This window comes from Hypomesus transpacificus, chromosome 2 (assembly GCF_021917145.1).
Source record: "Hypomesus transpacificus isolate Combined female chromosome 2, fHypTra1, whole genome shotgun sequence".
NCBI classification, from domain to species: Eukaryota; Metazoa; Chordata; class Actinopteri; order Osmeriformes; family Osmeridae; genus Hypomesus; species Hypomesus transpacificus.
Window position 1 is genome coordinate 13,684,134 of NC_061061.1, and position 25,149 is coordinate 13,709,282.

Here is a 25,149-nt window from a genome sequence, read left to right on the forward strand (position 1 = left end):
TCAAAGGCGTCCTAGTCTCCCTCGTTTTGGAAAACAAATCAGAAAATAATGCAATATTTCTTTTTAACCGTGCAGCCTACCCTTACTGTACGGCATCCTGAGCTAATCAATGTCAACAAATATACGGGGTTGAAGTACGTTCAAGTTGTGAACTACAAGCAGGTATAAAAAGCTTTGGAACCTGCAGCGATATATTTTACTCGGTCTACGGCGCTTGGGCTAAAATGTTGCACGCTGACTGCCTTTCTAAAGGTGTTCGTTCCATGTTTTACATGGTCACACCAAACGAATCATCATTTCAACACGTAGAAGATGTGCCTCAATACGTGCAACAGGTATGTTACTATTAAAAAGTTTAAATGCTCTTGAATGCTCGGCGCAATAACAAAAATACGATCAAACGGATTTGTGATCCACTCTTATTTCAGAACCATAGCTCGGTAGCCCACTCTAGCTTAGTTTTAGATGTATTGTAAAATGTTTGTCTAGTTCAGTTTTTCTCAAACATTTTAAGTAAACCACATCTGATCGAACCAAAACATGAAGTAGCCTAGGCTTCCAGAAGTCGCCATCTCACACAAGCCACACCAACCCTCAATTACGACTGTAGCCACTAGGTAGCCTACTGTAGTTTGACTAAGAAATTATGAAATATTCATTTAGGAACGTCTTCAACACAATTTCTCTCCAAAAAAGTTGATGCTACCACAACCACTAATATGCTTCTCAATGCCAGGGGGTATTCCAGAAAGCAGGTTATGCAACATAACCGGGTAAATTAACCCACCAGCTGATTCACAACGTTGCAGCAACCTATTGGCAATGTTGCTACAACGCTGGGTGTCCGCTGGGTAATTTACCCGGAACCTTGCAGCAGGAATTAAGTCTGAACTTGCCCAGCTGAAATGTATCCCAATAGAAAAGTATCGTACTCATGTGTTAAATTAGCTAATGTTGTGTCAATGAGCAGCTTACTTTAGCAAAATATGCAAACGATTGTTTGTAAAGTCCTTTTTAAATTGATTGATTTTGCGATTCCTTCCATGATTGGTTACATTTAGTCATTTATCAGACGCTCTTATCCAGAGCGACTTAGCCTACAGTAAGTAGGCTAATGGTTAATGCTAGGTGATTATTTTTGTTGACTTTGGAATCACAATCCAATTGAACGGTGTCCTCACCATCTACTGCTGGGTGAACAACGACTCCCCCAGTGCCAAATCTGTACACTCATAATGCATCTGGACACCAGTTGTGTGACCAGTAACCAGACACATGTTTACGTTAAAAAAGGGAATAGTATCTTGATTAAATTGAAACAAACAGAAGTTGTAAACTCACACTAACCTACTGATGTTGCCTTTTTATCATGCCAGATGTATGATAAAGAAGTAACTATAGCATAGAAAATGTCAGCTGAAAGAGCCACATTTTAATAGTTGAATAAATGAGAAAACCACAGCAGTCCTGATCCAGTCCCTAAGTACTGCAATTAAACAATCTTTTTTTTACTATTGTTACAGACCAGAGACTTATACAGTGTTTACAGGGGTGTGTCATGTCTGGATGTTTGAGAATTTGTTGTCAATGTGTCAGAGTAATCTCTCTGCATGCAAGTGTGTTGAGTGATTGAGAAGGAAAGAACATTTAGCTAATTTGTTGTATGCCAGAAAATGTTTTCAGTTGTCATTAATTTGTTGTTTATTAACAGATTTTTGGGATGTTCAAACAGGAACAATGACGAAAACATAATCTACCCCCAACCTCCTAAAAGAATATAATTGCCCTATGAGAATGTGCAAACGTCTGGTTGCAAATGTTTTTTGCCTTTTAGAATATTTCAGTTCAAAACAAGGAACCCTGCACTCACTTGTTAGTTAAGTTGTCATTTAATTGAAGTTCATAGATTCATGTTTTCTCCAGGCCACCCCTTACTTTGTGGGCCTAATGTTACTGGAACTGGTGGTGGGCTATCTGATGAATGGCCTACCTGTGCCTAGCATTAGCGACGGAGTCACCTCCGTGTCTGCAGGTATAATCTCCAGGCTTTCACAGTGAGTAACCACAAAACAGCATATTACAGAACAATAATAGCACAGTAGTCTTTGATTTTGTATGATAACAATCTAAATACAGTTGAAATACTGTAGTCTTTCATTACTAACCTAACAGGTGGCATTGTGTTACAGTTTGTTCCTGCGAAGTATTGAGCTGACCACTTATATGTACATATGGAACCACTTCCACCTTCTGGAGCTGCCCTGGGACTCATCCTGGACCTGGTGGCTGGCTTTCCTGGGAGTGGACTTCTGCTACTACTGGGTACACCGTTTTGCTCATGGTATGACCTACTGTTTGCAACTTAGTTTGACTTCATATGCATCACATACAGAATTTGAGACGTTGTCATCATAGCTGTTTTGTTCTGAATACAGAAACCCACAATGCAGTGTTTTTCATCTAAAACCCAAAATATGCTAACATAAGCGAGAGGTTTGTGATGACTTGTTTTACACACAGTCCCATAGCAATAGATGCTTATGTGTTGGGAAAGTTCTGTTGTGCACCCACCAGTCACTGCTCTACCCTGCTCCAGTTGCTGCAGACACGGGTGGTAACTCTACCCTCCCCTCCCCAGACTTGCCACCAGAGTGGAGAGTTTATTGGTGTCAATGGCCTTCTTCTGATTCGAAGCTGTGTTTGCTTCGCTATTGGCATTTAAAATCTTTGTGAACAGAAGCTGTGTTTTTGAAAGTGGAAAACAAGCCAGATTGCCTGTATCAAGGTGCCCGTGCGGTCATTGCTCAACAAGTGTACTTTGGCTGCCATAAAACATGTAAACAAGGAAAATATGTTATTATCCTTTGTGGTTTTCTGTGGTTAGTGGTTCATCAACCTGGTTTAAGGTTATTGGATCTTCAAATAATGTCTTTAGCACTAGGTTACAAACATATCAAAACCCATTGGGTCTCTTTCCCTGATTTACTAAATTGTCATGGGAATGTGTGTTTTCAATAGAATTCAACTACACAATCTACAAAGGATTTCTAATGAAGTGCCTGCATCTGTCTTTTATATCGTTTTTTTTTGTTTTGACTAATTGCAGAAGTAAGTCATACTAATATACATGTATCTACAGAGTATCCAGTTAAGAGTTTTATTTTTAAGTGTGGTAACATTTTATGTCTCAAAAATGTCCACTTGAATTTCCGTCTTTGGCCTTTGACTTGTTATTATGGAACATTGTTGGGCAACAGATAATTGTCTGGTTGTGCAGGGATATAAGCTTTTCCCCTTCTTACCAAAGGAAACTCTCTCCCTGACCACAGGACAGGCTAGACGTTGACCACATTCGGCACTCTGGTAGAGTGAGGTCATCTCTGTCAAACAGTAAATGACCTGTAGTTCATTTTAAGATAAAACTGTTTGGATCAAGATGTATTTATTACATGACAGTTGTTTGGTGGAGTGTGATTGCTTCAACTAACAGTCAGCTGTAGGGCGGTCATATTTGATGTTTTCTTCCTCTATGTGCATAGCCACAAGTGTAGTCTGGCCAGAAAATAACTTGGATCAATTTTTTTTTATGAATTGCTTAAATATTCTGTCAATTTACATAAGAAATTGAGGTTAGACAACTCAGTTATTATCTTTCACTGTCAGTCAATGATTGACGGAAAGATTTTCAGTTCAATGTTACCAAAGCCACTTGTTTGGCTATAGCACCGGCAATATAGATTTGATTATAGTCAAATCTCTTATTTTTGGGAATATAAAATTCCCATTTTTGGGGTCCAGTTGACAGCCTTAATCAAAAACATGTTGTAATTGATAAAACATGTGACTTGCCTACATCATTTCTGATTAAATACATTGGCTTAGTATAAAAATGCAAAGCATTTTAACATGACCTGATTACATGCAGTCATTCTAAAATCACTCTTACTTGCATCTAAAATGTTATTTTATACTCAATTTGTACATCAATGGACCATGGGAAATCCCATTGTGTCAAAACATATGAACTATAAAACTTAATACAGTTAAAAACAAAGATATGACAATAAAAATGTGGGGAAAGGGCAAATGTGACATCCTCCACTGCAATATGAGTCCTAATTAGTTGCACTGTAAAATATACTTTTTGTTTTACCAGTTTTAACCAGTTTTATGGCCTTTCATAGTTTCCCCTCATGTGCTCCACTTGAAAAGACTGTCTAATTGAATGGAAAGTACTTTGAGTGGAAAGGCTGTCTTCTTTAAGCTGATGCCATCTTTGTTGAGAATATATCCCTTGCTCTTTCTTTGGTCTGCTAGTACAGTATGACCCTGGATATAGAGATTCAGATTTAATTCTCTAAATGTGTACATCTGTTGGGTGAAGGCTCTTGATGGCCTATGACCTCTAATGTTTTTGTGGCAAAGACCGATGGTATATTGTAGATAAGCTTAAAGGTAAAGGACCATTACCTATTATTCTGTTGTGTAAATGTCTGAATAACTTGATTCTGTTTAATCTCCTTCATGTGTCACCTGACATTACATACTAGAAACCCAGGAATTCATATGTAAGGGTGTATTTGGTTGTGCAGTATTTGAGTGAGTTTGTGTGTACAGGTTTGTACCTACATGTCAATGTGCTTTTTTTCTGTTTTGTGCGTGGGCACTGTATTTCTGTAAATGTGCAGTTCTGCCTGCTTGTGTCTATGCATACACAACATGCAATTGGCCTCCCTGCAGTGCACATCCCCAGCCCTGCAGGCAGCAGTAGTTGTTAAGACAAACAGATGAGCTCAACTCAAAAGGAGCCACCTTCCTCTCCTCTGCTCTGCAGGGCTGTGTGTGTATGCATCCCTGAGGAGGTGCGGCTGATCTGGATGTTATTGTTTAAAGAGGAGCTCTACTGGCCATATGGCAGGGCCGGTGTTAACCCCTGGCCATGCTTCATAAATCTTGACTTTGACTGGAAGTTCCTGGCCTGGCGCAGGGTGAAGGGTGTACAAAAGAATCTGCATCCAAATCGTTCAGGATATGGGGGCTCGGCGCGCTACAAGAGACCACGGAGCCACCTCAGGGATGGAGGAATATTATCAACAATGGCCGGCAGGTCATGACTCCAGATCAATCACTGTCTGTGTGTGTATGTGCATGCGTCTTGTGTTTGGTACTCATGTCTTTCTTTTGTGAATGCTTGTCCATGTGAGAGTGTGCTGGGGTGTGTTTGTGTGTATAGAGGAAATAGGTAGGTCATAAAGATAATTAGAGGAGAATTATGATGAGTTGAATGACTGAGGAAAGCTCTCACGCAAGTTGGGTGTCTGCTGCCCTCATGTGCTCCAGTTAGCCAATACATACTTTTTCTCTGTTATTTGGACTTGGGTGGGCACACATTGTCTCATTCAATCCTTGATGCTATTTATAAGTAATGGAATAGAATAGATTAGAATTAAGTGACTAACTGTGAGTGAGCCACTTGCAGTGTTTAGTGATTAGTGTATGTGTGTGTGGACTGAATCAAATGTTGCAGAAACACTTGGGAGTTAGCCTGCTGTCCCATTGCAGTGATGTTTATGTTGGCACCTCATGCAACAATATCCAATCCAAACAGAGGAAACTGTTTACAGCACACTAATAATATGATTGGCAGAAAAATGGACAGTGCTATTTATCTGATTTGAGCCCACTATGACAGCTGTAAAATAGTCAACCATATTTATTTAAAAGAGGTTGGAGAGTATTAATGACCATTGTCTAATAGAAAGTCTGCTTTCTGGTTGAAGGTTATCAGTACGTGTAGATAATACTAAATATATAACAACATTGCACTAGTGTATTTCATATTCCAAGAACAATGTCATTAGTATGTGAAAAATTTGTGCCCTTACATGGAAAACAAAACATTCAAAAGATACAGAAAAATGTCCTTGCTGTCTACATTTTTCGGATTAGAAGGCATTCAACCAGCATATTCCTGAGAATCTTAAAAGCAAAAAGGCCCTCTAGAGATCAGTGGAAGTGCAGTCCTCAGCATTTTTGCTCTGGCTGGGAAAAGGAGCTATGTGGCAATGGTTCTCATCATTAAAGGGATTCCCTCCTGAATAGACCCTGCCAAACTATGTGGTGTCCCGTCGAGGCCCAGGATGAGGACATGAGCTTTCAGTGAAGCCTAGCAGTTCGTACTTCCTAGCATTGACACCCTGCATCAATCTTAGCCAGCCTCAACCTGGTCCCCCCCCAAACACTTCCCCCGACCCACCCAGATGAAAAAACTTGGGCTGGGTGGTGAAATAAAGTCATGGAATTTACTTCTCTTTTTGTGCTTCACACTGGGACAGTTCTTACTACCTCTGTGGTTCTCTGGAGGGGAAGATGTTTAAAAATAGATATTTTGTTCTCGTTTTATTTCTCTCTCTCTTTCTCTCACATCATTTCTCTCTCTTAAAAAATGTTCACTTTAGTTCTCTGTGAAGCACATTTATTTGAATAATCTTTAAATATAGTTCAATATAAAATATACTGTATTCGTATCAAATATCACAAAAATCTTGTTGAAATTATATGAAATTATATAGGTCTCTCGGGTAAGAGGGAGTTTCCCTGCTCTCCTCTGCTTTATTAAATCCTCTTTAATGAAGCCTGTGAATTATGATGGATTGGCAGCAAGCTCTTGCAGTGTTGTTTTGGTGAGGTGTCGGAAAGGATAGTCGCATTGTCCTTACAGAAATATCCTCGGCACCTTTTCACACACACTGTCTCCAGACCATGTTTGTTCAGCTGCTGTAGCTTGACCCTTTGGGTTTTATGATTCATGGTTTCAATAGAATTCGCAAGTTTATAAAACATTGAAAGAGACGTATCTGTACCAAGATGTGTCTTTTGAATGATCTATACAAATGAAACAGAGTTAGCTTTACGAGTTTGTGTTCTTTATGTTTGACTGATCAGTAATTGCCTATTATTGGTGTAAAAGGTTGAACACTCCCATGATTTGTAACCTTACTTTAATATTACCAAATCACTTAATCCCATGACTGCACATACATATTGTACATTACCCTCCACAAAATGATTTTGAAGACCTTTATCTGTTTTCTTAATAGAATGCTTATGTAATTCTTGAAAAATCACATAAAGGTCCATGTCTTATCACTGTATTTGAAGGTTAAAGCACTCTTGTACAGAAGGTGAAACCAAAATACACAGAGAAATGGGTTGTCCAAATACAACTTCAAATTCATTCTCAACTTAACAAGCATGTTTCTTTGGATGTTAAAATGAAGTGTAACACAGATATTATTGTAGCAAGTATCACAACACTGTAGAGGAATGAACTGTTTACTGTATGCTGAGTCACGTTAGTTGAGCAGTACAGTATGTGTGTGAAAGTTGAAAGCCTGGGTCCTGTATGTTAACTGTTAACCGTTAGTCCTTGCAAACTGGGTTCCATGTGATTTGTTATGAAACTCTTGTGGTATCTCTTTATCACTTTTCCTGTATGTGTGTGTGTTTGTTTCTGCAGAGCTAAACATCTTGTGGGCAGCTCACCAGGTTCACCACAGTTCAGAATACTACAACCTCACTACTGCTCTCAGACAGTCTCTCACCCAACAGTTCTCATCATGGGTATGGGTTTCCATAAACTGTCCATCAAAACAATAGAAACCGTTTTGTACTCTATAATATTTTAGTCTAATAATGTTTTCAAAATGTAAGAAATCCAATGTGTATCCCTAGGTGTTCTATCTGCCCATGGCTCTAGTGTTGCCTCCCTCTGTCTTTGCCGTTCACATCCAGTTTAATCTGCTCTACCAGTTCTGGATCCATACTGAGGTAAATACCACCACTACTGGCCACTAAGTTACAGTTCCTACTCAATGGCTAGACCTTTGGTTTAGTTAATGACATGGTACTGGCACAGATAATCTGCTAATGAATGCAGAAACTATTGATTTTATGTTTTGATAATAATGGAAAAATACTAAAGCTATTTGTAGATAACATTATGTTATCAAACTATGGTCTTTATTTTATATTAACTACTACAGGAACTCATATTGGTCCCAGACTCAAGTCAAACCTGTGTTTAATAAAAATAATGAGATTTTATTACATATTCCAAACAGAAGCATAACTGGTCTCTCTCCTTTTAAAGCAACTGGGAGTATCTTTCAATTCCCAATCATTAGGGGGGAATGAATGGATTTGAAATCGCTTCCATCTTTTAGTACATTATTAGTCGTAACATTCACCATTTTCTGTGGGATAAAGTTTCGGCCTCCTTTATAGTCTCTTTTGATGTTGTGTAATATATTGGCACACTAGTCTCCACCGACCCTGTGTTAGAATATGAGTGGAATAGAGAGACCGTTTTCATTCAAGATAAAACTAGCTCTTGCCAGACCACTCATTACGTGGAAATAATGAATCATTGAGAGACTCTGTCCAGTTGTGCACATTTCCTAGACTGTATGATCACTTTTAGGCCCAAACATAAAGTTTCTCTGTAGAAGTTACACCCAAAGAGAAACCTGATACTTCTGAAATATGTGCTGTATGGCTCAGTAATGATGGTGTGTGCATGTGTGTGTGCATGCCACCGAAGAACCTTATGTGTATGATTATAAGTATGAGGCATTTTGAAAGCTCTAGTGTATATGCACAAACTATTTACACTGATCTACAGTACGTCTGCATGTGCATTCATAGTTAAAAATTGAAACAGTGTATGTCTACAGGAAGCAGAAGTGCATCAAGAACATGTTGTAGTGTTATCTACCTTATCTCAGTTTGGCTTCCAATTTTTAAATATTGTTTTTTCCATCTGTAAATTTGGCTGTCACTTTTTCCATTGTTTCTTTTCAGTAAAGGTCAGTAAAGTTAAGGCATAACTTTTTATTAACTTAAAAAACAAACGAACATATAAACTGTAGATTGGAAGCATTGTCGCTTCCCTTTTTTGTTGAAAGTAACACTTTAAATGCTTGTTCTTTGTGATCTTCAGGTGATAAAAGATCTCGGGCCTCTGGAATGGATTCTGAACACACCCAGTCACCACAGAGTTCATCATGGTAAGACTTTTAATTATAATATTTGTTTTCAATTTTAATTCAGAAAAATGTACGGTATATCAGAATAACTGTGTATTTATTTGCAGGGAGGAATCTTTACTGCATAGACAAGAACTATGGAGGAGCTCTGATCATATGGGATCGTTTATTTGGTAAGTGCAGACCTTCAGTTGGTCAATTGCACATCATGCCTCTTAGTTTCAGGAACAATGATGATTATGAAGGTGCAACTAATAAGATTCATCATCTAACTCACCCAGGAACCTTTGCTCCAGAAACTGACAAAGTCGTCTATGGTCTTGTTCATCCAATAAACACGTTTGAAATTCTCACTGTTCAGGTTGGTCTCATAGAGTATATATTCCTTACATTCTGACAAGATGTGTAATGTTTTATTTGTTGGGTGCACATACATTACTTGTATTACTAGCTAAGTATTTGACTGATCAGTTGACCATACCAACAGCTTGGTTGGATTGGTCCTTCTCAATATTAAATGAGTGGGGTCAGGCAATGAGTCTGTCTATTGCACTCCATCCGAGCATCTCAGACTGACTTAGAACACCTCCCATTACGGCTAGAGATTAGGACCTGACTCAGGTTTCCCTGCTGATGGTGCAGCTATGCTGTAACCATAATAGTATTACTCCACTTTTAAAAAACTTTCTAGCAGAGGTGAAAGAGGCCAGTCAAAACAAATGCTAGGAGTTGAGTTTGATTATTTTCTCTGCAACCACCAATGGTAGCGTGCAACAAGGCCAATCTACTTCAAATGACAAGGAACAGGATGAATGGAGGCTTCAATGAAGATCGATATTGGTACCTAACAATATAGAGTAATTCAACGGTGTTGATGTGCTTTTGCCACATTAATTTACTAACGGAATTTCTCTATTTTTCCCTTTGTAGCTACACTATTATAGATATGTGTGGAGAAGATTCAAGAAAAACACTAAAATAGCAAATAAATTGTCCGTCATATTCAGAGGACCAAGTTGGAAACCTGGTAAACCAAGATTGGGGGATCATGCTGAGGTGCCCACGGTGAGAGAGAAGTACACAGGCTTGTATGACAGAGGGAGATACATGTTTCAAGTATAGAATCTGATAAACCACATCTTGAGGTTGTTGTGTCTGACTTCCCACACAGGACATGTTATTTAAATCTGACACCCACATACCGAACTTCCTAACATTCGACACAAAGGTTTTTCCAAATGACTCAGAATTCTCCCATGGAAATGTGACATTTTACACAAGATTTACAAGGACACACCACACCACATAAAGCCTTTGTAGAAGGAACAGAATACTTATTTTCTTTCATTAAATGTGTGAGATCAAAAGTGTTGGTGTGTGTGTGTGTGCATACATGCATGCATGCATTGTGTTCATGTGTGTTTATAAAACTAATGGTCCCAATTTGTGCCCCAGTGGTTAGCTTTGAAATAACACATATCATTCAGACCCTTCATGCTTCTCATCAAAAGCCTACAGCCTTTACAATTACACTGGTCTCTAAAACTCTGCATTGTGATTCTAAACATGTGGAAGGCACTGGGAGATGGCCACAATATCATGAAATAACTCCTGTTGTAGACTCTGTGGGTAACTAAAGCAGTGATGCAGTATCTGACATGAATGCACATGGACACAGATCTAGATTTTTAAGTGCAAACTGTACCACTATAAACACCTGCCCAGTGCTCTCCCACAATTACTATTTATGTGTTAATAGTATTTAAAATGTTAATTTATATTTCCAGGTGACAGGACAAGAGATGCCACATGATCCGAGTTGGCCTGTTCCCCGCCAGGTCTATGTGTGCATGCAGTTCCTTTTGGTTCTGTGGGTTTACCACAATGTGTTTGCAACCAAGTTGGTAAATATATTTTCGGCTTTCATCCATTTTTGAGTGTAATTGTTTTTGTCATATTCGTTTGCTACGGTCAAACCACAAGGTGGATACTTTGCTTCAGTGTATTATAGTTAATTGTGTTGTGGTCTATCGTCATGTTATCTCTTACACTTATTGAACACAAAGAGTGGGTCTCGACCTAGCATCATGACAGAATGACTGATGACCGTCATTTTATTTTTAAATAACTTTTGTCTATTCTTTTCCATTCTCAGTGTTAGGGTTAGCATTTTTTCTTCATCAAAGCAGTATTTTCTCCACAACAGTTATCTTCGAACACAATTTTCCCCAGGAATAGTTTTGGTTAGCCAAAATGTGCTGTCCCACCCAGCTTTCTAACTCCAAATTAACCTGGCCAGGCTTTTAGCAATTTCCACCTCTCGTGTTCTTTTATTTGCGGTCCCCCTCACCATAGTCCTGGTGGAGGGTTCCCTCCTTCAGTCAACACACAAACAGCAGCAAAAGCAGAAGCTTGTGGTCTTAGAGGCCATGCAAACACCTTAATTATCAAGTCAACCATTTCCCAACCCAAATAGCCTTCAGGATGCAGCAATCAGTACTTACATGGAAAATAACAAAGTGAGGGATTTGACTGGACAGTAAATCACATTTCAGTGTTTAAGCCCATGTGCTCACTTTACATAAGTGCACTTATGTCTTGCACTGAGGAAGGCCCAACATGGACTGAAATGTTTGCACTACTCATGACTTGATGTACTGTCTCTACCCATAGATGCTGTCCCAGCTTACAGTTCTGCTGACGACTGGCTATATTGTGCTGACTCTCACTTCCATTGGCTTCATCATTGACCAGAGGTATAGTACTTTAATATTTTACTTGAGGGGGTCAATCAGCTCAGTAAATTAGAAAATAATTCACATTCTTGCTGATTGATACATTTCAAGTGTTCCCTGACAGTGTATTTGATCAAGTTATGTTACAACCCTTAATTCTTGGTTATGGTAGCGGTAGAAGGGCTTTAACATGGGTACTGTTCACATACTTGGTTGGAACATGTGAATTACTGAAATGTGTTATGAATGCACTTGACCCTCACCAATGACCTGTGGCAGGGTTTGTATTTGTTACGTATTGTTTTTCCTTTTTCTGTGCAGGCCGACAGCGGCCATGCTTGAGACATTGCGCTGTGCCCTGATGGTGACGATGATGACATATGACTTGTTGGCACCACCTCTGCCCTCACTGGCAGTGCCCATAGAAGTAAGTGATATTACCCAAGACACATATCCGATAGATAGCATATAACATACATTGTATACAAGTAATACTTTACAAGAATACATTAAAACCTAGAGTACTTAATATATTCATGATTATTTTGGATTGGTTACCTTTTTTTTTGTTTAGTTTGGCTGCCCTTCGGGATGCCCTGTCATCTTTTTTGCCAAATGTGTGACAATATATACAGGCATGAACAATACTGACACAAAGGGATGATAAGGAATAGCACTAAAAACAAGCACACTACCATAACAACATATCAATTTAAATGATGTAGTTAGAGAACTCTGCCCACTTGTATAACTGAGTTGGAAATGAAAACAAACACTTTCCCATTTCTGTTTTCACCTGGGGTACAACTGGGGTTTACCACTGGGAATGAGCTTCACAGTTTCTTATTTATTTTTTAAGTAAACTGTGATGAAAAAGGTCAGTTTTACACTAAAGCTATATACATGATTATGGATGACTGCCTCACATGGTTTTAAAATAGAGGCTGTTGAGTAGAAAAACACATTTTCTTTGAACATAATGATAGAAATCGGACACATTTGACATACACACACAATAACTGTAATGATATTCTTTTCTTAAAAAAAGAATGTAGTCTTGGTACCCCACACTCCTTGTATCCCTTGGCAACAGTATTCTCTGTTGTACACATTGGGTAAACTGTTTACAGTATATACATCCTGGTGTTATCAAAAATCGGTGAGGGTTATTTCCATCTTCTAGATTTCTTTGTGGGTGTTGCTGTATTGAAGGCCGGACATATATTCCTTTCACTGTTCCCTTTGCCCTGACTCGACTGCAAGAGCCAGTGGAAAGCAGGAGAGTCAGGCACATCGAGTGACTGTGATTTATTCCTGAGCCACATAAGGCCTTGACCAAACCTCACCTCTTCATTCTGAAAAGCATAATTATGGGCATTGCAATTTGTGTAATTTGACTTCCTCTACTAATCAATAAGGACACTGTTGAAATGACAGTGATAATCCACTAATCACAAAATGTGTCCCAAAATAGGGATCTTAGCCGAATGCCCTCTGGTCAATGCTGGGATAGCCTGAGAATAGAGAAAGAGAGAGAGAGAGAGAGAGATAGAGATAGAGAGAGAGAGAGAGAGAGAGAGAGAGAGAGAGAGAGAGAGAGAGAGAGGGAGAGAGAGAGAGAGAGAGAGAGAGAGAGGGAGAGAGAGAGAGACTGTGTGTGATTGAGGCTGAGAGCAGTTGACAGACAGTCTTTAGGGGCCATTAGGCCTAGTTAGAGCCCTGGGCTTGCCTGTTGCTAGGCTAGCATGCATGGATGAAAATGGCCTTTGTCCAGGTGTGACAATAGCCATAAACTAGTATGTGAGTTAACGTAAATGTATTAGAGAATGTATAGTCCCATTTAGTTAATTTCTCTTTCAGATGTGCTTCTGTATGTTCACATGTCGCTGTGCGTGTTTCTGTTGCATGTGCAGTGTGTACAGTATGAACTTGCACTACCTCCTGAAACACAGTCATGGGTGATGTACGACTCCAGATGCACAGTCCAATTGACCAGGAAATTGCTGTGTGTTTCTGGCACTTGCAGATCGCAACTGACCTGTTAATATGTGCCCTTATCCCTCCCACTCTTTTTACCTCCCTCCCTTTTCTCCTCCCCCTATCCCTTCCATCCCGGCCAGTTTGTGTTAAGCAACCCTTCTGGAAGCCATTAGTCTGTTCGGCCGCTAATTAGGTTTGGCTGACGAGATTTGCACGTGATCTCTGAATCCCTCCTTTCATTGTCTTTGTCCACATCTGTTCACACAGGTGTTAAAAAGAGCTTTGGAATTTTTTCTCCCTGTTATGATGAGACTATTCCTGATCTCTGAATGACAGGCATAGAGTTAGCTCTACGTGTATTCTGCAGTGACACCTCTGTACAATGCACATGTTAAGTAATATAGTACATGCTGTTGTTATCGGTGTATCATTACGTTCCTTTTTCGTGAGAAGAATAAATGTCACCAATGCTGGTGGTACTCATTGAAAACCACGTCTGCTCTGACCAAACTGTTCCTGACAAGCTCTTTTGCCCATTTCTACGGCATAAGCAGTAAAAGTCATGGTACAGTAATGATATAGAGCTCTGATACTCAAGGTGAATGGAGAACTCTTTGTTGAAGGGAAAGTGTTTTGAAGTCGACCAATCAATTAACAGTGACTCAGAGCAAGAGGGGGGGAAATTCTCATTTCATTGTATTCAGGCGCATTCAACTCAACATAAAAAAGAACTACAAAAAGTAAAAAAGTAAGCTAGGCTGTGGCACTTAAAGCCCACTGGTGTGATATATGGCACCCTTAAAGCTCACAGTGGTATTTATAGTGGCTCTGGAGATTTCGCTTGTAAAGCTGCAGTCTTGACCTGTAAACCGGGACCATAGTACCTCCCCTGCCACACTTACCCACCCACACCCTACATCTGTGTGGTACACATGGAGCCAATGCTGTTTTAGATGGTGTGTTTGTGTATGGGTGTGTGAGAGAGTGTGTGTGTGTGTGTGTGTGTGAGAGGAGGCAGATGTGAATCTGAATGTGTCTTAACTGTGTATATTGACCGTGTGATTGAATGTGTGTGTGTGTTTGTGTGTCTCACAGAGTGCTTGTGTGTATGTATGCTTGTGCACGTGTGTGCACAACATTATGTATGTTGTGAAATAACAAATGGTTATTTCAACAGAGACAGGCTCTGCTTGAAGGTATAACGGAATGTGCCGTAGAACCAACACTGCATAGCCCACAGTAATTACATCAGTCTACTTTGTATTGGCTGCGCCCTGACACGTCATAGCAATTAAGGAGGAAGCTAATCAAAATATACCAGTCCATGAAGAAGTAGCGTCTCTGAAGGGCATTTCAGATAGAATGATACTTGATGAAAATATTCCCAAACGATTTACAAAATTCATAAAGGATTAGTATTGTAAGACTAATTCATCCTCTCTACCAAAGATCGTCTTACATTAAGTATAATTCCATAATTGATAGAAGGATTGTATCCATCCTAGAAAACCTGTCAAACATTTTTTTCCTATCATACTAATTTAGTTTTTACAGTACCAAAGAATACAGTTATCTTTTCCCAACCCTTCCAGGAAAGGAAAATATTCCATATTCAAAGAGAAATAGGTCAGAACAATATTTTAATATTCAAAGAGAAATAGGTCAGAACAATATTTTCATAGTTCACAGGGACACACAAGCTCTCCAGGCAGCCTTATCTACCGTAACACCTGACACTTTTGAAAAAGACTATGTAAACCACATCCCTACAGTTCCACCAATTGTCAAAGCTCGGACCCTGACCCTGAGAAAATAAGACAGCTGATAAAGTGAGACTTTTTCTGCGAATGTAGTTTGTACTAGCATGTTTTCAGGTGCAAGAGATTCACTCCAAGCAACACTACTGAGGTTAAAAGATAATTTGGGGCTATGGAAACTCCTGAGGAATTACATCATCATCAGTGATGGAAAGGAAATCCCTCTGGGTGAAATAGTGGGGTTTGAAGGGGAGGAGTGTTGGGTAAAGATAGTCAAGTAAACAGTGGAATAGCTCTTTGCACACATTGTGAAATAGTATCAGTCTGTGTGCTGGGGATCGTGTCACTCAAGAGCCAAGATACATGCCAAAAAGCCATGAAAATCCTTTGGAGAACAGTTGTTTTCAGGGTGTCTGGTGTCTTTTACAGTATAAATTATGGATGAACTCCTAGAACCAGTATTTAGAGTCATTTTATGATTTGTATAGTTATCTGTTGATTTAAATTCTGCTCAGAAATGTTCCTGCCCATATCCAAAATAATAACCTTTCACAGCATCCACTTACCCCCTAGACCCCTCCACCAATACCGTGTCTTCTTACACTTTAGCAATAACCTATGCCACTAACAATTTAATTACATTGCAATTTCCTATGTTCCTACAACGATTTGACTATAGATTTTAAAATGTACTTACATGGTATAGTAGGTAACGTAACCTTTATATAAAGTGTTGCCCAATAATGCTTTTATCATTTATATGTTCATAAATGCAAAACATTAGTAAACACAACACATGTAACCATTAAAGAATTATTACTGAAGTCACAAAACGCATCACACATAATAATGGAAGGGGATTCTCAATCTCCATGTACTTCATATGCGCCTGCGCACTCACATACTGAACGCACACACACACACTATATACACACAAACACTGTGAAATCTCCCCTCATGCATGTCTTTTTCACAATGGACCTTGCACTCTCATTAGAAGGAGGGTTGGGATGAGGTGAATGGACAAGTACAATAAAAGCATTGGCTTTGGTTATTATCGGGCTGCTGATTCATTAGGCTAGAGAGAGGGAATCTAAGAGGTTGGTCCTGGGCTGTGCTTTTACAGGGTCAGCTTTACCTTGTGCACTCTCTATACTCAACATACTGTAGACTACTCTGTTCCAAACACAGCTGACTCTGGTTCAGCATCTAACATTAACATTATCCAATTCCTCCGAGTTGCTTCAGCAACAAGAGGAGCAGAGATATGGGTGGAGAAAAAGAGGCCAGAAGGGAGGGAGGGGGAATGATAGTTCTCCTACAAGCCCCTTAAGACTCATCCATCTTTGCCCCTTCTCTGGGAAATCCCATTGAACTGATTTACAGAGCGTCCGCAGAGACGCAGGCTTCTGTAGCCCTGGTTTCCCCCTTGATTGCACCATCAAAGAACTAGAATTTGCAGGGCTGAAGCTCCCCCCTCCCTGCTCTTTTCTATCCTGGGTTTTTGGAACAAGGCCCACCATCCAGTCTGCCAGCTTTCCACCAGCTTTCTCCTTCCCTCCAGTCGGTCGCCACCAAAATCATTATGGGTATTAGTGAGGTGTGCAGTAGACTTCTGTGGTGAAGCCTGGCGATGCCAAGGCGATGACCTTTTGGAATTCAGACAGGTCTGTGTCATTTTGGAGTGTCTGAAATACAAATAATGGGGCAAAACAACATTATGCTGAAAGATGCTGAAACTGTAGATGCAGAAGCAAGAAAGGTAGGGGCTAAATGCTTTGAGCCTACACTAGAGTAAAATTGCGCTTGTGTGGTGTGTGTGGTGTATGTCTGCGTGGGAGGGTAATGTGAATATTTCTCATTGCTCAAACTGCGCTCTCTGGTGAGACCTAAACCTACACTGTGCCACATATACTATTAGTAGGCTCAAAGACCTAAAAATAATGAAGAGACAGGAAAAAAACAACAGGTGTTTGTGCGTGTGTGATCATGTGCACTGGTGCACAAATGTGTGTGGATGTGTCTAAAACCATGAATGCAGACGTGTGTGTTGTCTCACCTGCTCCCTAGACCTAATGTGTACTATGAGCAGCCATATGAACAAGAAGCTCTGGAAACATCCCACTCCAACCCATATATCACACTCCTGGCACACCCATTGTGCCTTGTTTTGATTTCAATCATGAGTGCAGCTGCTTTGGAGACCTCAGGCCCCGCCAGTTAACTCCCTACTGAGGGGGTAGAAACCAAACAGGAGATGACAAAAGATACTCATATTTTTTGTGCATTCAACACATCCATTTTATCTATTGTTTGTGTCAGTGAATTGAAGGCATAGCCACCCAGTTAAATCTTATATTCAAAACATGAAGGCTTTCATAGGCATAGAAAGCCTTTGATTAACAGTTACTGTTTTATGTTTGATAGGAACACTTTGTAAAACACCGTATGTTCATAATAAATGTGTGTGTATAAATGTTCTTGGTAAAATGAAACGGAAAAAAACCAACAACCTTAAACTAGAGGATTAGCTACAAAACATTTGAACTTTAATGCCCTGCAGTTATACTCTCTCTTATTAGTACTTTAACCAGGTATTGTACCAACTCGCAAACCAAAACAAAGTGAGTGAGAGCTGATTTGTTGAGATTTATACTTTGGGAGTCAATGTTCTATGCTTGTAGTGCTTATTTGCAAACCCCACCACTTCAACATGTAATCTGTCCCACATGCATTTCCACCCTAACCCATTAAAATGCACAGTCTGGCTGGAGAGATGAGGGCAAAACCGATATATATGACCTTCTAAAACATGTTGGTTTGATATACATGTTGTCAGGCTTTGGTTTGGAGATATGATATGTGAGGTTCTTCTGAGAGTATGCCTTATTATCTATCCTTATACATCTCCTCAGTGGGCACTAACATAGCAGCTTCATGGTCAGTGTAATAGACTTCCGCATGTAACATGTGGCCCATACTTTGGACTTTCTGGGCTAGGTAACCTTCTCTTTTTTTTTACCCTCCCTTCCCACTATATCCCTCTCTCAAACCTCTTTCTCCCAGTAGGGAACCTGTTTGCCATGACAGGTAGTGAGTAGAAGAAAAGGGACAGGGGGCCGTTCCAGTTCCTGTAACCCTCTCTCCCCCTCTCCCCCATGCCTTTTCTCTCTCTCAGAGGAAAACAGCTGCAACGTCCAGTAGGAAGCACTACTTTTTCCCATCAGGCCTTTGCCTGTGATAGACAGGGGCCTGGTTTTGGCTCAGTCTGCAAAGTAGGATGCAGTTTATGGGCCAGAACACAGTGGGGTGGGGGTGGAGGGCAAGAGAGTACAACTGTTTTTTACCTTGTGTTCCCCTGCTGTTCTGACCTCTTGACCCACAAATGCTAATAAGCATTTTGGGAGATGATTTTGATCCACTCCTCAACCTTTACTAGTCCTTGCCTACTCTGACAGAAAATGTCTTCCCATTCACTTTTGATTCATACATACAGTAAATGCACTTTTATATTGCATCTCAGTACGCCCACATACAAACAGACTTCAGAACTAATATCACTTGTGTCAATGTTTTTCACCACTGGATCAAATGAAAGCTTCCATTTATAGCTCTGAAAAATTTGCTATAAAAACTTGCACTGTGTTTTTACAGACCCCTTTAGGAATGAAGGGAATATTATCATTAACTGCTTCTTTGTATTGTACAGACATTTGTCTCCCTCTCTCTGCTGTACTGGGGCATGCAGACTTTCATCCAGATAGTTGCTGTCAAGAAGAAGTCACACTAAGTCTTCAGGAGGTCACACTGTCTCTAGGCCTTCTTGTACCAATCAAATACTTTAACCATGAGTATGCTTTACTTGTCAAAATACTTGTATGTATAACAATTATACAGTTTCTTATGCGTTAGATATTATACCATTGTATGTGCATAAACATTGATTAGTGTCTATTATACAGCATACATTGATGTCCCTGACAAATATTTTTATACAGGTAATACTATAATTATTATCATTACAATGAGGTTGTATCATAAACAATATTACATTACATTTTGTTCAGATATACTACATAACTGAACACATCTGACAAGGAATAGTTGATGGTAATGTTCAGATTGTTAAACATTGTTAACATGGGTGCTATTGATTGATTATCACTATTCAATCAGATCAACCATTTACAAAAATTCCTCCCGATAGTCACGGATAATATTAGAAATTGGCTATCTATATCCATGCAACACTTTCTCTTTAAACTCTTGAATATGCTCATATTATTTTCATAAAATGTAAAGAAATGCAAACAAATGTTATTAGTCCATAATTTGTCAAATTTGGAAGATGTCATTGTACAAAACCACTTATATATATATGAATTGTTGTAAACCAACAATGTAAGAGCAATGTGACATATTTAATGGAAATCATTCTGTAGATGTTTACTCTTAATTAGCTCACTCCTTCAAGTCAACACCAGGTGGCGCTATTGTTAAATTGAATGAGTACAGATCTGCAGTTCTCTGCAATCCACAAAACTACTGTTTGTGACATAGCTACATATACTAAATTACTACTATAATGTTTGTCAAAAAATGTAAATCTTTATTCAAATAAATAATACCTTGTTGTGAAAATGGACTGAACACAGGAAGCCTGTCGTAATGCCACTTGGTTTTCTAAAGCTGTGGTTTAGTTGTTTTTGTACTATGAATACACTAAATAATTAACAGACAGAACAGATCTCTGTCGCTGTCTCTGTCTCTGTCTCTGTCTCTCTCTCTCTCTCTCTCTCTCTCTCTCTCTCTCTCTCTCTCTCTCTCTCTCTCTCTCTCTCTTTCTCCAACCTTTCTCCTTTCTTACTTTTTTCGCCTTTATTTCTCTCTGTCCATATATAGTTGTTCTTTAAGAACATATCCAGAAGATATATTTGTCTCAAAACAGCCTTAGCATATACAGTACTTAATCATCTCCTGTCTATTCTAGTCTTAAACCTCTTTTGGGAAATAACACTCCAGATCTGAATGATTAAGTTAAGTAAGTTACAGTGCCGTGTAAAACAAGATATCCTTCTCTCTCTCTCCAACCTTCTCTTTCTCACTGTCCTTACAGTCACTCTGGGGAAAGCTAATGCCATGCCACTTTGATATCATCAAAGCACTCGTGTTAGTGGAGGATGCTGCTCGCTGGACCTAGGATAAGTCACTTTGTCAGTCCATCCAAACACAGCATTGCAATCGAAAATGTTCAATATATTTTACTCAGTTTTAAATAGCCACAATGTCAGTCTTTCACTGCTGTGACTGCTGTTATATAAACAGTTATACATATACCTTACAGAAATGGCTTATTTCCATTTCTCTTCAAGCCGGCAGATGGGGAGGGCAAAAAAATTCTGCTACAAACTGTTGCAGTGACTCACATTATGGAAATAGCCTTGTGCTCTGTACGAACTATTAACATGCAGATCAAGGCAGTCGTACCTCTGCCATTACACACACACACACACACACACACACACGCACACACGCACACACACACACACACGTACACACTCACACAATCCATTCTTCACATCGTGGACATAAGGCCTAAAAAAATAAAATCATTACTTTTGGATGCGAAGATGTCGTTAATGAATGACTGTGTACAACTAATGGATGCACAGTGTGGCTCCATAATACAAATACACAAACACATTGGCAAACAAATGCAGCAAATGGAATTATAGATGCTGTAGAAGCCAGTAGATAAATCCTGTGGACTGTGGAGGTGTTTGCTGTGGAAAAGCTAGATAACACCAGGAGTAGTGGAATGCTGTCAGTGGCAGGCTATGATAAAACTGTCCATGACATCATGCTCCTGTGGCTTCTCTAGGGATGTATAGAAAGTGAGAGGCCCAGCTGTCTAATAGGCAGCTTCACAGACACATCTCCAGGCACCAGGGACACCGTTATGTCGAGTCGATGGGCGTTACATAATGGCCCCACAATGATACACAGAGTTAGCACAGAGTGTTTTTTTCACACTAAATGCTAAAGTACTGTATACAGCAGATACCGTTCTGAGCCTCGGGTAAAAAGATTCGAATGACGTACTGGCAAATCTGTGCGTTCGTGATTCTTGATTGGATTTCTCGTAACCATGGAAACGGATTGTTTTCATTGCGGTGCGTCTTTCATTGCGGTACGTATGTTTTGTAGATCAACGAGTTTTTATTCAATTTATCCATCTGTGCATAAGGCACTTCAGCCAAAAGTGTGGCTCATCTACAGTACAGTTCTGCATATTGATGAGAGGAGGTAGAGTTGCATATTTGCAGGCAGATCTGAGATGTAATTCAAGCCTTGTTCAATCCTGACAGGTCAATGGCTCTTCCAAAATATATAATACTGTACAATAATACTTATGCACACATAGGTGCATTAAAGAGCAATTGTTGGGTATGACTTGGCACATGGATAGTTTTTCTCAAGTCATGCATATTATCCAAATTGTGAATCTGATAGAATGTATTATATAAAAATCCAAATTCTTTATTGAAGCATGGATTGGTATCCTATTAAAGGTTCATGCTCTGTTTTGTAGATAGATAAAGGGCCCTGGTGGGGGAAGATAGTGTTCTGGCAATCCCTCTTTGTAAAGCTCATGCACCGTCTCTCAACCCCCACAGTCACATGTGAGGGAAATGTCAATACTTCAAACTGGGTCTGCTGTGACTAGAAATATGTTGAGAGACTGCCTGTAGGGGAAAACACTAACAGTATTGGCACACTAGTCAATCACTTCCAACCCTACTTTTGGTCACTGTTCCCTGTTTGTTCTGCATTTCAGTCGCCTTGTAGATGTAGGTATATGAGAAAAGTGTCAGTTATGACTGCCATCATTTAAACCCAGGCTGTTAAATGAATTTGGTGATCCAATAAGCATGCTGGTCCTGGGCATAGTGTTCTATGTGATATAATCCATATTTTACAGGACTGGAACAAAGCAGGTAGGTAGAATAGCATTATTTTGAAATCAAATAAACCATCCCAACTTGTGTTTTTCAGATATGACTTCAATTCACCTCAAATATTTACAATGAATTCAATGTGACTTTTTCATTTGGGATATTATGTACATTTTTCTATTTGACAATTTGATGAGCCTCTATCCTTTCTCAGCCACTATTAGATAAACAGTAAATAGGATTGTTGAATAAAGCTAATTGTCTGATCAGACTTCCTGTTTGAATGGAACTCTTCCCCGCCCTCTTTAGTCACATCCCATCAGTCTTGTAGAGCGATATTCCCACAGGTCGCCGCGGTTACTGCCTGGCGTGCTGAATGCTAATGTCGGTCACACCGTTTGCCACGGCAACAAGAGCAGGGAGAGAGAAAGAGAGAGACAGAGTGCGAGTAATGAGAGAGGGAGAGAGAGTGAGAGCGCGAGTAATGAGAAATGAAGAGAGCGAGTGCGAGTAATGAGAGACGGAGAGGGAGAGCGGGAAAGAGCTAAACCTCAGGACATCAGCTTCCAAGGGAAAAGGGGGAGGACAGAGGAGGGAGGTAGAGGAAGGATGAGCGTGTGACGTAAGCATGGGTATGGGAACTGATCGCTGCGGACAACCAGAGGACCGTTCTCACAGTTTTTTCTGTCCATTCATTTTCTCCATCGGTTCCTATCCCTGGTATTCAATGACTGTCTGAACAACAAGTTTTATTGACACACAAACACATAATCTCTCTCACTTGCTCTCTCTCTCATAGACACACTCACACACCCACACACCATTTGATGAACAAATACCTTTACTGCCTCCCAGCTGCAAGAGATATGGATGGGTACATGAGGTGAGTGTACTGTAAATATCGGCGTGGAAGATGTAGTTTGCATCTGCTTGTAAGACTACTACTCAATGTGTTAGCTGAGAGAACCAGCAGGCGAGTTGATGTGCTGTTGCTTTTTGTGGTACAGATAGTGGTACAGATTTTTTTTATTTTGCAGTAATCAAGACTACTGAATGTGTGTATTCATTTTGTTGTTGTTGTGTAAGCAAGTCTCTCTGTGGCAGCCTTTCAATACTGTCGTTGTAGTCCTCTGTTGGGTGTTGTGGTACAGATGAATCCACGGATGGTGAGAGCCTAAGTGTATGGAATGCCAACCTGCTTTAATATCATCACTGTGTCACTGGACATAAGTGAAGCATGTTTTATAGGCGGCCATTTATGGAACTGAACAGACTGGAACAGGTTGATCAAGTGAACTTTCTGTAAATACATCATTTGCTGTCAGAATGTGTTGAATGGCAACGTCTATACTGTTCTTCTGCATGTGTTGTTTTTGTTCATGATGCCGCAACACGTTCTTTTAACAGATTTGAATGTTCACATTTTTCAGTTTTTCAACTTGAACATGGCAAATTTCTATTTTGTGTAGGTGTTGCACAGTTTTCTAAACAAATTCAAGATAATTTAGAGTTCGGGAGTTTTATTTTGAGGATGTACTCTACAGCACACAGTACATTCTGACTCCACTTTCCACTGGAGTGTAATTATGCGGTGCATATTTAGGCAGTGAGGTAGATACAGGTAAGGCAGAAAAAAATCACTAAGCATCAAGCACACAACTTCCAGTGTGTTTGACTGTTCAACTGTTTTATATGTCATTGTGTGCTGTCAGAAAGGAAATACATTTGTGCGTGCGGTTATATCAATTATTCACAATTTTTTTTTTTGGCATGCAAAGTAGACCTGTCTTGTGGGGCTGGCTGCTACTTGATTTGGTTCAGTGGGTAAACTAAGGACAACTTGTGTGAGTGAATGCAATAATCACAGACACAAAAACACATGCCGTTCTATCACACGGGCAGATACAGATAAATGAAGATTTTCTTTTAACAAGGTCTTAAAATGCTGTTGTATGCACATACACAGCAGCTTTGCAATGGTTTTGCGCCAAACTTATTAGTTCTTAAATATAAACATACATATTTTTCAATGGGACTCAAGGGGGCGTAGCTAAAGCTATGGTATTATCCCAAAATAAATAGTTCCAAGCAAATAGGTAGCATAGTTTACAGTGTACTGTAATTATATGGGTTCATTAAGATCCCTGTACTGTGATATCTACTTACTATTTCTGAAGAAAGATGCGTTGTTCCCCCAGCTAGTTGTTCTGTCACTATCATCTAGCCTCTAGACAGAGTATGAGTACAATGTTATGTTTCAGATTTCTCTGTTGTGTTCTAGTGAGTGGACAGTGGAGACTGCGGGATGGGGGATGTGAAGGAAGTATATACTCATCACAATGACCAACCAGGATAAATGGGTCACTCTGACCCCAGCAGAATTCTCCCTGCTTCAGGAATACGCACAATGTAAGTGTAGTGTGTGTGTCCGTGTCAATGTAATGTGTTTGTGTTAGTGTATACACATATTACACCCATACCCATGTGTTCTTGGCGCACCTACTTTTTTTGCACATAAATGTACTGTAGGGTTGATACTGTGGCCTGATACCCTTTCAAAAAACACATACTGTATGTACAAGGCACACATGCTACAAAAGCTTAATTCCACAAATCACCCAATATATTTATGAACCAACTTTCCATACATACATCTCATCTTAATTGTCACATT

At 39.7% G+C, this 25,149-nt stretch overlaps 2 protein-coding genes across 3 annotated transcripts in view; both read left to right on the forward strand.

The window, feature by feature from the left end:
- Positions 1–98: 98 nt before the first annotated feature.
- agmo (alkylglycerol monooxygenase) lies at positions 99–24,834 on the forward strand. 2 transcript variants are annotated; one of them, XM_047043170.1, is made up of 13 exons: positions 99–335; positions 1,924–2,054; positions 2,190–2,341; positions 7,520–7,623; positions 7,735–7,830; positions 9,002–9,068; positions 9,155–9,220; positions 9,329–9,408; positions 9,978–10,112; positions 10,835–10,951; positions 11,721–11,803; positions 12,104–12,209; positions 24,757–24,834. In XM_047043170.1, exons 1-13 carry the CDS (start codon positions 225–227, stop codon positions 24,757–24,759), a joined length of 1,251 nt encoding a protein of 416 aa, XP_046899126.1. In that variant the 5' UTR covers positions 99–224; the 3' UTR covers positions 24,760–24,834. The 2 variants fall into 2 exon arrangements, with proteins under 2 accessions (XP_046899126.1, XP_046899119.1); XM_047043163.1 differs by lacking the exon at positions 24,757–24,834 and adding an exon at positions 19,229–20,144 and having other exon boundaries at positions 100–335.
- Positions 22,979–25,149, forward strand: part of dgkb (diacylglycerol kinase, beta) — a 32,966-nt gene continuing 30,795 nt past the window's right edge. Inside the window, exons 1-3 of the mRNA XM_047043150.1 lie at positions 22,979–23,107; positions 23,275–23,358; positions 24,757–24,884. Coding sequence (XP_046899106.1) covers positions 24,815–24,884 — 70 coding nt within the window. The 5' untranslated portion in view covers positions 22,979–23,107; positions 23,275–23,358; positions 24,757–24,814. The remainder of the gene's footprint in view (positions 23,108–23,274; positions 23,359–24,756; positions 24,885–25,149) is intronic.